Source organism: Polypterus senegalus, chromosome 3 (genome assembly GCF_016835505.1).
Source record: "Polypterus senegalus isolate Bchr_013 chromosome 3, ASM1683550v1, whole genome shotgun sequence".
NCBI lineage: Eukaryota > Metazoa > Chordata > Cladistia > Polypteriformes > Polypteridae > Polypterus > Polypterus senegalus.
The window spans coordinates 63,267,533-63,281,533 of NC_053156.1; the positions used below are offsets into that span (position 1 = coordinate 63,267,533).

General features: G+C 42.7%; 1 protein-coding gene across 1 annotated transcript; it reads left to right on the forward strand.

Annotated features, from left to right (window-relative positions):
* Positions 1–1,257: 1,257 nt before the first annotated feature.
* On the forward strand, positions 1,258–11,842 carry ormdl2 (ORMDL sphingolipid biosynthesis regulator 2). Its single transcript, XM_039747346.1, has 4 exons — positions 1,258–1,419; positions 1,919–2,096; positions 9,241–9,392; positions 10,567–11,842. The coding sequence occupies exons 2-4, from the start codon at positions 1,923–1,925 to the stop codon at positions 10,700–10,702; spliced, it is 462 nt and encodes a 153-aa protein (XP_039603280.1). The 5' UTR covers positions 1,258–1,419; positions 1,919–1,922; the 3' UTR covers positions 10,703–11,842.
* Positions 11,843–14,001: the final 2,159 nt, after the last annotated feature.

Sequence of the window (14,001 nt, forward strand, 5' to 3'; positions counted from 1 at the left end):
TAACTGACCAACAGACAGCAATTTCAGAGGCTGAGGATCTGTGTGTCACAAATGATGATGTGTATTACTGGGGCATCTCAGGGAACTGTCCTGTCTCCCTTGCTGTTTGGACTTCCAGTATAATACCAGTACTTGCCATCTACAGACATTCACAGATGGCTCCTCCATCATAAGCTGCATTAATAATGGAGAAGACTCAGAGTACAGAAGACTTGTAGCAGACTTGTATTGTGACGCAGGGAGGACCACTTCTGGTGTGCCATTGAACCTCTGAGACTAGTCACCATTCAAGAAGAGGATGTAGAAGTGGTGCAGTGCTACTGTACAAGAAGGGCCAGAGCAGACAGTACTAATTAAGGACACTCAGGTCTTTTGATGTATGCAGCAAGTTCATGAAAATGTTCTCTCAATCCATAGTAGTCAGTCAAGAGCCCCGTTTTGGGGGGGTGAGTACAGCGACCACCCCAGGCCCCGTGCCTAAGAGGGCCCCGCTTTTGAGGTCTGCGCGTCCAAATCGAGCGGATCTGTTAAGTTATATTCTCCAGTTATATTTTGATAAAGTCCGCATGTTACCTTGCAAAAATTTACCTGAATGCTGTAATGAGAAAATCTGGTGTTTGTTAACATTATTTTTTATTAAAGTCGCACACAAGTTTATACAGTCCACACATACCGGTAACAGCGTTTGACATAACCGGCCCCGCGTGGGGTTGGTCAGTCGTAGGTCCTGCACACCCCTAAGGCTGCCTCTGTGGCCAATATATTGACCTACACTGTGGTCTCCAGGGGAATTCACTAACCCTGGACACATTGGAAGCGGTTGTGGAAAAGAAAATGAAGTAAAATTGGAAGCTATAATGAAAAATCCCCTCCATCCACTCCAGGAGGCGCTCTCTTGGAACATGTTTAGCTACAGGCTTATTCCTCCATGGTGTGCCAATAATCGCCTCTGGGGGATTGCTATTAGACGATTCAGTACTTCCTTCCGACATCTAAAACTAAATGTTTATACTCTTTAAAGTCACTTGTATTTATTTTGCTACTTATGTGCAATATTAAAGATAGTATTTATCTATCTGTTGATTGATCGATTGCATTTTTTGTCCTGTGCCATCAATCCCTTTGGGATTAATTGATAGGATTCAAATCGCTGAATTACGTTACACGTAGACGTCTGAGGACTATTATTTTGATACATGATCTATTTACGATGATAGGAAGTTGAGTGTTCTCTAAAGGAAGTAAAACCTGTATCTTTTATTTTGACACGGTTCCTTTGCGATGGAGACAGGAAGTCGGTGTGTAGCGCAGCCAGGCTTGGTTCGGTTCAGTCTGCGACTGTAGCGGCTTGGAAGAAAAAAGACGTGCACAAAGTGTTGGAGTCGGCCCGGATTAGAGGGCGTGACCGCGGATACTTGGGTGAGTAAAGTATACAGCAGGAATACTGGGACGAAGTGTAGGCAGGAAGATTAGGACTTTTCCGGCGGCGAATCGGGAGGACCTTGGCGGAAAAGCATCTTGGGGAGGGCGAGACTCGACTAATTCATCATAAGTGGCGTTGTGCTGCAGGTTGAGAGGTGCAGGGTTGAGGTTTGCATCACTGTCGAAAACGTCACCGTCTTTGTTCGGGTTCCAATCCATTCCTGTGTGTGTGTGTGCTGCTGTTAGGGTACCAGAAAGTTTACCATCTCTGAAGCAGCACCTTGTAGTTTGACAAGATTTGCGGGATTTGAAGAATGTAAGCAGAGCTATTTATGCGGTATGTATGTGACATTGTTTTGGAATGTAGTTAAATTTGACGTTTTAAAGTATTTACAATCGTTTTGTTTTTCAAAACCGACAACGTTTAAGTACTGAGTGCTGAGTGGAGTAGTAGATCTGATCGAAATCTCAAGGTCCATTTTCTTGTCTTTTCCAGCACAATGAACGTCGGGGTGGCCCACAGTGAAGTGAACCCCAACACGAGGGTCATGAACAGCCGTGGGATCTGGCTGGCTTATCTTATATTTGTAAGTCTTCTACACTTGGTTCTTCTCAGCATTCCCTTCTTGAGCGTGCCACTGGTGTGGACTCTGACCAATGTCATTCACAACCTGGTAAGCAGTGTGATTTATGTTTTTAAAGTGTGTTCGCAGTATGTCTGAATACTATAGGCAGATTTCTTGGTGGTGGCAATGATACTGATGGGTTGAATTTGCAAGAATTTGTTGTGTAGGATCATCCAACGTTTTGCTTGACTGATAATGTGAATTTCCCCTTGGGATTAATAAAGTATCTATCTAATCTAATATACTGACTGCATCAGAAGCAATTGGACCTGGCCCATTGATTAAGACATTAAATTGTAAACCTCAAGCCTACAGCTCCAATCATCAGCGTGTTATCAGTATGGGACAGTCATATGTTGGAAATAATAGTATAAAAGAATGCAAAAATAATAAAGATTTTTTATTTGTTTAGAGTCTGCAGTCAGTTAATTTGTTTTGTCACTCCAGGTAATGTCATTATACTTTTTATTATGCTTGGACTCCTTGTTGAGCATGGGGGTAACCCCTGTTAGTAAATATTTTTATTAACACATTTCATTAAAATGTGTGAAGCGACTGGGTGGCAACACTGTGTTTCAAGACTGTCTTGCCCACTAAAGCTCATGGGCTTTACAATGTGGGTCTCAGGAGCTGGTGCGCAGCTTCCAAAGATAACTAATTTGTTTATCATCTTAAACTTAAAAGGAATGGACTTGTCTGAATTCATGCTATGTGTAAGAATATTACATCCTGGTGTTTGGACACTGCACTTCAGAGGCATACAGTCTGTTAAAAATGATTTGCCTGTGCTTAAGTACTAACCATTATCAAGAGTTTATTACTTGTGAAGCCCACATGTACAGTAGCTCCTACTACAGCCTTGTGTAAGAAAACTGCAGCAGTATTCACACACTACTCGTCCCAGATGAATCACACTTTACATTTGAGCAGACTATGACTTGCACACTTAAGTTAGCCTAATAAATAGTCAGTTGACAGTTTCACTGAATCACAGTGATGACGCCATACCAAGAAATGGCATGGATTTATGAAGAGTGATCAGGGAGCTTCAAACCTGTGCCTGTGTACTTAGGGCAGCACCTTCTTTGGTTTTAATGGTGTACCATCTCTTTGCATTGGTTTCAAAACGGTTACAGAGCTGTTTCAGGCAGCAACCTTTCCTGATCACCTAGAAAGTGTCTTTGAAGGTATTCTTTAAATCACACATTTTTAAATACTATATTTCATATAATGCATGTATTGCATGCTCATATTTAATATTTAAAAGTACATTTTTAGTTGTTTTATTAGACCATACTATATGACTATAGATTAAAATCCTTAAGCAGATTTGGTGATGGATTTAGTTTGATTTATGCTGTATATATACCTCTAAAACAATTTCTAAAGTTCATGGTAGGTTCTTTATCTGTCCATTCATCCATTTCTTCCAGTACAGGATTATGGGGAAGCCAAGGTCTTAAGGCAGCATCCAGGCACAAGGCAGGAAAGCACAGGCCTCTACACCACGCTGTTTAACATGCTTTTAGTCCGCAGAAGTGTATCAAGAAGTGCTAATGGGGCTTCATTATGCCTACAGCAGCACATTTCGATAATCCCTCACAGGGACTGCTGTCTTACTTTAGACAAGCCAGACGTTTCCTTCTTTTTTGAGATTCTTTTATGTGTATTTGAGAGAGTTTCTTTTTGTTTGTTACAATAATATTTCTTGAGCTTCTGGAAAAAGCTAAAGTTTTGCCCTTGGTACAAATAAAGTATAGTCTGTCTGATCAGCTGCCCTTGACAGTTCATTACGCCAACGCACATCCTTACTCAGGCAAGTTTGGAATCAGCACCCAACCCTCACATCTTGGCCAATTTGTTACGAAAACTGAGTAATGTGGAGGAAAACTCACACAGACACAGGGAGAATGATCAGGAGTGCAATTTAAATCCAGAATGCTAGGTGAAATAGAGGAGCTTTATTTACTGATGATGTTACTCACCCGTTTAATTTGAAATGTACTTTATAATGCTGTAAAGTTATGACTGGAAGGAAGGCTTTTTGTGTGAAAACTTTTGTTTTATCTGCTTAAATTAATAAGCACAATGTAATTTTGTGTTACTGTTATTTTATTTTTTTTTTGTTTGTCCCTTTGCACCATATGACTAGATCATGACATTGCATGACTCACAGCTGTCACCCAGTTAATGTGTAATGCGACATACAGTTGGGGCCAAACACCACACCACAGCAGGACTCAATTGTTCATGACCTCCTGCTGATATTGTATTTCTTGTGATACCATGATCATTTTACTGCTTTAGGTACACTGTAGTTGACCACTGGGATTTAGCGGTGTTAAATTTAAATGAAGTTATCCTTAGGTGACCAAAGCTGCATATATATTACACTTAATGGATCTGTGTTTTTACATTTTATTGATATACGTAAAAAGGTTGTGGAATAGGACTTACAATTATACCATATAGATAAGACAATTTCCAGGAACTGGTAGTCATTTTTTGTGTTCATGACAGACTGATGCAATATTCAGGCATTTTTTTGTTTCTAGTCACACCCTGAGATATTTTTCAAAACTTGGAGATATAGTTTAAAAGATTATCTTGCATGGTGTGATGCACAAAATGTTAAGGGATAAGTTCAGTATTTTTCAAGTCAGTTATGTCTTCACAATCATGGTAAATATTATCGTGGTGGAGGGGTTTGTGTGTTCCAATGATCCTAGGAGCTCTGTTGTCCGGGGCTTTATGCCCCTGGTAGGGCCACTCAAGGCAAACTGGTCCTAGGTGAGGGATGAGACAAAGAGCGGTTCAACAGATCTTCTATGATGAATAAAAATTTGGACTGTGTTTTCTCTCGCCCGGACGCAGGTCACCGGACCGGGGTCCTCCTCTGGAGCCAGGCCTGGAGGTTGGGCTCGATGGCGAACGTCTGGTGGCCGGCCCTGCACCCATGGGGCTCAGCCGGGCACAGCCTGAAGAGGCAACATGGGTCCCCCTTCACGTGGGCTCACCAGCTATGGGAGGGGTCAAGGAGGTTGGGTGCAGTGTGAGTTGGGTGGTGGCCGAAGGCGGTCCGATCCTCGGCTACAGAAGCTGGCTCTTGGGACGTGGAATGCCACCTCTCTGAAGGGGAAGGAGCCTGAGCTAGTGCATGAGGTCGAGAGGTTCTGGCTAGATATAGTTGGGCTAACCTCGATGCACAGCTTGGACTCTGGAACCAATCGCCTTGAGAGGGGCTGGACTCTCTACTACTCTGGAGTTGTCCCCGGTGAGAGGCACCGAGCGGGTGTGGGCATACTTATTGCCCCCCGACTTGGAGCCTGTACATTGGGGTTTACCCTGGGTGGCCTCCCTCCACCTTCGGGTGGGGGCACAAGTCCTGACTGTTGTTTGTGCGTATGCGCCAAACAGCGGTTTGGAGTACCCACCCTTTTTGGAGTCCCTGGAGGGGGTGCTAGAGGGCATACCCTCTGGGGACTCCCTTGTACTGCTGGGAGACTTCAGTGCTCATGTGGGCAATGACATTGAGACCTGGAAGGGCATGAGTGGGAGGAATGGCCCCCCCGATCTGAACCCGAGCTGTGTTTTGTTATTGGACTTCTGTGCTCATCATGGATTGTCCATAACGAACACCATGTTCAAGCATAGGGGTGTTCATATGTGCACTTGGCACCAGGACACACTAGGCCTCAGTTGGATGATCAACTTTGTGGTTGTGTCGTCTGATTGCGGCCACATGTCTTGGACACTCGGGTGAAGAGGGGAGCGGAGCTGTCAACTGATCACCACCTGGTGGTGAGTAGGCTTCGATGGTGGGGGAGGATGCCGGTTAGGACTGGTAGGCCCAAATGTGTTGTGAGGATCTGCTGGGAATGTCTGGCAGAGTTCCCTGTCAGAAGCATCTTCAACTGACACCTCCAGCAAAACTTTGCCCTTTGTCACCGATTCTGTTAATAACTTTTATGGACAGAATTTCTAGGCGCAGCCAGGGTGTTGAGGGGGTCCGGTTTTGTGGCCTCAGGATTGGGTCACTGCTTTGTGCAGATGATGTTGTCCTGTTTGCTTCATCAGGCCGTGATCTTCAGCTCTCTCTGGATCGGTTCACAGCTGAGTGTGAAGCGGCTGGAATGGGAATCCGCACCTCCAAATCCGAGACCATGGTCATCAGCCGGAAAAGGGTGAAGTGCCCTCTCAGTGTTGGGAGCGAGATCCTGCCCCAAGTGGAGGAGTTCAAGTATCTCGGGGTCTTGTTCACAAGTGAGGGAAGAATGGAGCGTGAGATCGACAGGCGGATCGGTGGGGTGTCCACAGTGATGCGAGTTCTGCATCGGTCTGCCGTGGTGAAAAAGGAGCTGAGCCATAAGGCAAAGCTCTCAATTTAAGATCTACGTTCCTACCCTCACCTACGGTCATGAGGTATGGGTAGTGACCGAAAGAACGAGATCGCGAATACAAGAGGCTGAAATGAGTTTCCTCCGCTGTATGGGCTTTCCCTTAAAGATAGGGTGAGAAGCTCAGTCATCCGAGAGGGGCTCAGAGTAGAGCCGCTGCTCCTCCGCATTGAGAGGAGTCAGATAAGGTGGCTCGGGCATCTGATCAGGATGCCTCCCTGGTGTGGTGTTCCGGGCACGTCCAACTGGGAGGAGGCCCCAGGGAAGACCCAGGACACGCTGGAGGGACTGTGTCTCCCGGCAGGCATGGGAACGCCTCGGGATTCTCGTGGAAGAGCTAAAAGAAGTGGCTGGGGAGAGAGAAATCTGGGCATCTTTGCTCAAACTGCTGCCCCCGCGAACTGACATTAGATAAGCGGAAGAGGATGGATGGATAGTTTGCCATGCACATTTGCATTCTAAAGTGCAGCTTTTTTATTTATAAATTTCAGAAATACCATTTCTATTCTTGCAGCTTACAAATGGAGCGTAAATAGGTTCGTAGGTTAATAAAAAGCCTTAAAACTTATCAAATACTTCCATTTTGAAGTAGCAAAGGTTTTTACTTAAGAAAACATGCCTTCCATATTTGAGGCATCCTTGTGATAATGAAAGGAAACTAGAAATAACTATTTATCACAGATTCTTGGAAGTGATTTTCTTGAGATAAAACATTTCCTGTTTGCTTGTTTGCTGACTGCCTCCAGCGTATGTGGAGTTATGACTTTCCAAAAGCCCCCAGCACCCATGCCATATTCTGCTTATAATCCAGCTTTTGCATTTGCACTTCCATTTCTGCAGGGGTTAGGTTATGGCTTATAACAAAAGACAGATACACGCTCAAATATAATAGAGAACTGGCACTGCTAAAGTGGGTCAAGTGCTTCTGTGTTTGTGTGCCTTGCGATAGACTGCCGCTCCGTCCAGGTAATGTTCCTGCTTTGCATCCGACGCTTGCTGGAAAAGGCCACAGCTGCCTTGCGGCCCTGCCTGGGATAAGCAGGTTAGGAAGATGGATGGATTTTTATTATTATTGACTCTACAGTGGAGAAATACATATGAATAGATTATTGTAGATGTTGCTTTCCATTTGTTCCGATCCAGGGCATCATGGGGTGGCACTGATTTAGTACATATTATCATTCAGCCTATTGAGCCAGTGTTTCTTTGAGCACACACACACACAGAGCTGTTTTCTCTTCGGGGTAAGGCGCAAGGCTGCCTTTGCCATAGACGGCTCATTGCTGTTGGTCAAGTGGGCACACCATTGGAGATGTGGTATTCTGTTGAAATAGAGCAGGGGTCCGCAATCACAGTCCTGGAGGGCCGCAGTGGCTGCAGGTTTTTGTTCTAACCCCATTGCTTAATTAGAAAGCTATTCTTGAAAATAATTTAATTTCATATTTTGTTAGTGCTTTTACTCGGCTAGGTCAGGTCATTCTCTTATCTTAGATTTTCTTCCCTTTTCTAAGGATATCATCCAAATGATTTGAAGGCTAAAATGGATGGGTAATTCTCAGTCCTTCACTTTTTTCTCTTCACTTTCCTTAAAAGTGTTTAATTAAACCCAGTAGTGCAGTGAAATACACACAGGTGCAAATCGTAACAAGCTTAATGGAGAAATGCTGGTCTCTTGTCATTTTCATGTTATTGCTAATTAGATGCAATTAAAAACTGAGAATACAGCTGTTTAAGTCTAAAATAAGCAATAAGAGTTCAAAATCTTAACGAGCGAGACAACTAAAATGAAGCAGAAGTGTTAATTGAGCAATAAGTGCTTCGTATTAAGCAACTGGGTTGGAGCAAAAACCTGCAGCCCTCCAGGACCGTGATTGAGGACTCCTGAAATAGAGTAGTGATTGGATGGTATTGAGGACAGCAATTACATTTTCTGCAGTGAAGGAGACTGGGTTTTGCGTGTACATGGAGTTTTCATGTTCTTCCTAGATGTTGCCCTGTGATGGACTCGCGCCCCATTCAGGGATTGTTCCTGCAGTGTTTCTGATGCTTGCTGGGATAGACTCCAGCTCCCCCTTGACCCTGTCCTGGATAAGTAGGTTAACAGGAAGGGTGAATGGATGTCTTATCTGTTCAGGTTTTGTCACTGGATTATTTACTTCATGTCTGCTCAATATTCTCTATTACTGAGGCACACATGTATTCAAAATGTAGTGGCAATAGGCAATCTTTGTGACATTAAGAAATTAGCTTCTGTATAATGAAAGAATGAAAGAAATGCTAAGTGTGCCCTTTTCAGTTATTATGCCAAGTTGTCAGCAGAACAAAGACAGCAAATCACATCTTTGCTTCACCATCCAATAACTGTGCTTGATGTTGACTTTCTAAGGGGAATCCACATGGAGGAAGACAAAATGGTTTGTTGGCAAATGTATAGACAGACCTTTTAAAATGGCTGAATCTCACAATAATAGTTTTAAAACAACATGGATACACTGTTTTGTAATATGTATGTATTTTCAAGATCAATACATAATAACATTTTTGTCTTGAAAAATGGACTTATTTGGTAAACTTTAGGGCTTTTCAATTCAACTATGGAATTGTGAACCCATATGCCACACTGTAAGCTGCAAGAACAGACAAGGTAATTTTCAAACTAAAAGCTTCACTAGAACACAATTTTATGTGGGAAATTGATTATGAAAAAAAAACTAAGAAAAAAATCAAGTGTTTTTAAAGGATATGTTTTGTATTTTTCAATTTTTGGCTAATTTGCTCTGTGCCTTTTCTTTCAGGTGATGTACTTATTTCTACACACTGTCAAAGGCACCCCTTTTGAAACGCCAGACCAGGGAAAAGCTCGTCTTCTCACACACTGGGAGCAAATGGACTATGGGGTACAATTCACATCCTCGCGCAAGTTCCTTACTATCTCACCAATCATTTTGTAAGCATCTCTCCATCTTTTCTTTGTGTTTGCCCTATCAAGTTTAGACACGATGTTTTATTTTTTGTTTATGTTAACTGAAAAACTATATTGTTGTTAGCTATTTTACATGCATGTAGACAGCCATGCCTTACCCTTTACACTTTTAATCTGGTAAAGACATGAGCTCCCTGGTGTTGGAGCGCCTGATGGCAAGTGTTAAAGAGCAAGTTATGGAAACTCCCATGTTTAACACAGATGCGGTAGTGAAAGCAAGCTGGCTAATGTTTTGCCAACGCATGCCAAGAACATAAAAAAAAATCCCGTACACAGGGCACCTCAAGCTTAGAACTCAGTGTTAGGGAAAAGCTGTAGGAATAACGCAAAGCAGACAACCTTGCTGTTTGGTTTTTGCCCAATGCTCATTTATTTGGAATTAGACTGTAGCTTAGGTGCAAGCCATCATCCTCATTAACATTTGTTAGATTTCAATATTAAAGGTTTCAGTTTTACCCTTGGATATGGGCTGCCTGGAGTACATGGGGTAAGTCAAGAACCAATCCCAGATGAGGTGGCAGGCACACTTGTATGCACGTATGCATTCACTAGTTTAAAGATGCTTATTATTCCAACATACAAGTGATGAGAATGTGGGAAGAAATCCTGAATAACTCATGCAGATGTGGGAGATTTTGCCACTTCTACTGTGTCCTGTTGTGAGTCGGCGGCACCACCATTGAATATTCTGTAGACAAATTATACCGTCAGATCAATGCTAAGTTTAAATCATGCCGTACTTAAACAGTTCAGTGTGCCTGGAGACGAAACACACGGCAGCATTGCATGGTTAGCCTGGGTTGGTAATGTGAGAAAGTGTTGTGTGCACCTATTCATGGCAGCACTGTGGTCCACACCAGCACACATTCATACCAGGTAATTTCACAATGAACTGCTTTCACAGAATATAGTTGGAAGCGGCACAACTTTTTCCTTGAATGTTGAGTATACGTTTGAGCATGTGACCCACTCTCCAAAGTTACTGCTTGAGCCAAAAGCAGCCTAATGAATCTGTTGCTCCCTCCTAGGGCTTTATACACCTTTTTGAGTTGAGCTGTTTTTCTGGACGAGTGTCCGTGCTAATGCAATTATTGTCATGTGCCCCAATACTCATTGCCAATCCTTGCTTGTGATTCAGGTACCTGCTTGCCAGCTTTTACACCAAATACGATGCTACACACTTTCTGATCAACACAGGCTCCCTGCTGAGTGTGCTCCTTCCCAAGCTGCCTCAGTTCCATGGTGTGAGGATCTTCGGGATCAACAAGTACTGAAGCACTAACTTTGGATGAACCGTTTTGTAGACTGCAGCTTACTGGCATAGAGGCTGCCACCTCTCAGTGACTGTCGGAGAAGACGGTGTGAGTTTTGTGTACATACTCATATTTCTGAGTTCCATTTCCATTAAGAAAAGATGATTCATGCACTGTTTTTGCAGAACTCCTGAACTCCAAGAATGGTCGTTAAATTTGTGATTGGGTCATCTTACCCTAAGAATAACAAAACCTGAGAAACGAGAAGGAGAAAGAGAGAGGCACACTGGGAACATGACTGTGTACATTTGTATCACTTTTTCTTTAATGACCAAAATATGGAAGTGATGGGGAAGCAAGCACAGAAGGGAAGGGTGGTGGGCACTTTTTGGGTTGTAAATGTTTGAATTTGAAAGTTGAACGGATACATTATTGAAAGCTCTTGAATTCTTCAGTGGTGTGGAAGTCTAGGAGAATGATGCTTTGTAACCGGGTGAGGGTGGGATTAGATGCACATTTTTGCTCTCTTTGCTGTCCTTCTTGGGCAAATTTGTATATAAAGTTTGGAAATACAGCTGTAATGGGAATTAGTGAGCAGCTGCACACAGCACTTCCCATCCGACATTTGCCTGGATTATTGGTTGCATTCCTTCAGAGGTTCCTAGCTCTGCACACCATGGCTGGATGCATATTCCGGACTGATTTTCTAAGAAGAAAAAGTGGAGAGGATGTGGATGGAAAATGCTAGAAGCATGTGTATAGTGAACCAAAACCTCCAAGTTGTAACTGACAAATCAATGTAACTTTAGCAGCTTCATGCATCATGCAGCCTGGACCACATTTCTTGCTGGAAGGGTTTCCTGCTCTTTTCTTATATAAGAAATATGTTTGTGCTTTAAAAAGTAGAGTTTTTGGTCCAGCGGTGTAGCATAATGGAAAAAGAAAGTTTTTTTTTTTTTTAAATATAATTTCCTTTTAAGAGTTTCTTCCTCTCTCTTTGTGTAATAAATTTATATTTTACTGTGAGATCATGCTGTTTGGATGAAAAGAGGACTTGCAGGAACTTACTGCTGATCCTGCTGCCTACAGGACAAGTTTGAAACCGTATCATGAGTGATATTTTATTCTGCTTTATATAAAATAAACACTTTGAAAATGTTATGATGTCACAAGTGTCTCTGAAGGCCGCTTGGTTTCTTACAGTAGCTTGCAATGACAGTGCATTTTCCCCATGCTTATAGTACCAGAAATGATAAAAGCATGTTTTAGGGTTTCAGTGCGTTTGACATCGTCATATACAGAAGGTAGGGTGACACAAGATGACAAAGTAAGAAATTGTTGCTGCGCGGTCTTCACGTCCAGTTCTTTTGGTAACACCTGCTGGCCAACATCGTAGCCGATTACAGATGGAATGATTAGATAGACTGACTGACTGACAGACAGAACTTTGTCCCCAGATGTCATGCTATTGGCCCCAGCAGCATTTCTTCACACACGTCTGCTGAATGATTTGTTGGCGGAGTCCTCAGTGCTAGCTGTCAAGAGAAATGATGTGCAGCATTGTTCATTATGGCATTCAGTTTTGTTTTAATTCTCTCCTTTGCTCAGACCGCCAGTCGGTCCAGAGTGCATTCTACATCTGAGCCTGCCCTTTTAAATTGGCTTGTTGATTCAGTGGGCCTCTGTTGAAATGATGTTACCTGGGCTGGGAAAGTGTAGTGTAGAAAATCTCACTGGCCATCGCAGAGATGTAGAAGAGGTGGAGGACGACGAGCCTGCTCTGGCCCTTCCTATATAGTCCCTTTGTAGGCTGAGACCAGTACAGCCTATCACTTATGTGGACCCCCAAATACTTGTATGACTGCATGAAGTCTACATCCAGTGATCGGACATAGAGACTGGTGCAGCGAATGTCAATAACCAGTTCCTTGGTTTTGCTGATGTTATGTTGCAGACAATTCTCTTTGTACCAAGAAACTAATTTCTCGATCTGACTCCTTTACTCTGTCTCCTCGTCTTTGTCAATACACCCCATAAGTGCGGAATTGTCTTGAGAATTTCTGAAAGTGACATGACCTGATGTTAATTTATTGGGGCCCTGAATGATCAGACCGTGGTGGGTAATTTAGCCAAGACATCAGGGAATGCCCTACTGTTCATGAAGGATGCCAGGGATCTTTACGTCCACAGAGAGTCAATACCATTTTTAAGGTACTTGGGGGATTTTTGGATCCACGCGCAGACCACGGTGTAAGTGCCCCCATTGGACTTACCAACACTTCTTCCAGCAGCAACCCAAGCTTATCCCAGATATCTCCTATCCAAGTACTGGTTGGGAACTCAAAAGCATAATTCAGAATTCAGTCTTAAAATTTTTTGCCTGTTTTAGTAAAAGTTCATAACTAGTGCACAAATCTTTTTTTTTTTTGTTACTCTGATATTCTAAAAAAGAGCAAGAAACATATTTATCACATACTATCTTCTTATTAAACATAACCAGATATAATGTACACATTGTGCTTAGAAGGAAAATCCATTCTTCTCAGGGTGGAAAGGCATGGGGAAAGATCTGAAATGAGCCACGCTATTGTGAAATCCCCTGAAATGGCTCTTGTCTTGCCAAGTGCGACAATTGTCTAGAAATTGATGTGTATATACATTTACTGGAATGATCTTCTCTGGTATATCCTGGACTGAGCTCTGCTGTAGGCTGGAGAAGTGGTGCACTGAGCATAGTATGTTCAGAAGAACAGGCATCAATTACTTTAATGAAACGATCTGGCTATTTTGAGCACCTAAATGGCAGTTTGGCGGTAGTTCCAGGTTGTGGAATGCTGCGATTCCACATTGTTGTTAAACCTGATGCAACACAACCAATTATGCGTTTGAATAGCCCTTCCAACCACAAGTGAACAAGCTGCCAAAGTGTGATCCTGAAACTGGTTGTCCAGGTTTTGCAAGGGGATATTTACGAATAGCAGGATGCATTAGCTTTTGCAGAAATGACTTTCAGTGTAACCTTTCCAACTAACATTCCCGGACAAACTGAAAGACATTCTGGCAAGTGGGGTGTCTGCAGGAAGAACACAGTTTCTTCTTCTTCTTATCGGAATAATTTCCTTGTTATTTATCCATCTGTAAAGCAAGACCCTTCAGTGCATAAGAAAGTATGCAGACCCCCCTCCTTTTACACATTTTTTTATGTTGCGGCTTTGGGCTAAAATCATTTACATTCATTTTTATCTTATCAAACTACACGAAGTGCAACAGGATTGTAGACAGTTTTGCAAGTTTATTAGAACTAAAAAAAAAAAAAACCC

Excerpts from the sequence above, each read along its gene's own strand:
- ormdl2 (XM_039747346.1), top strand. The coding sequence starts at position 1,923 with ATGAACGTCGGGGTGGCCCACAGTGAAGTGAACCCCAACACGAGGGTC. Across the intron at positions 2,097-9,240 it reads CCAATGTCATTCACAACCTG|GTGATGTACTTATTTCTACA; the intron begins GTAAGCAGTGTG and ends CTTTTCTTTCAG. Across the intron at positions 9,393-10,566 it reads ACTATCTCACCAATCATTTT|GTACCTGCTTGCCAGCTTTT; the intron begins GTAAGCATCTCT and ends CTTGTGATTCAG.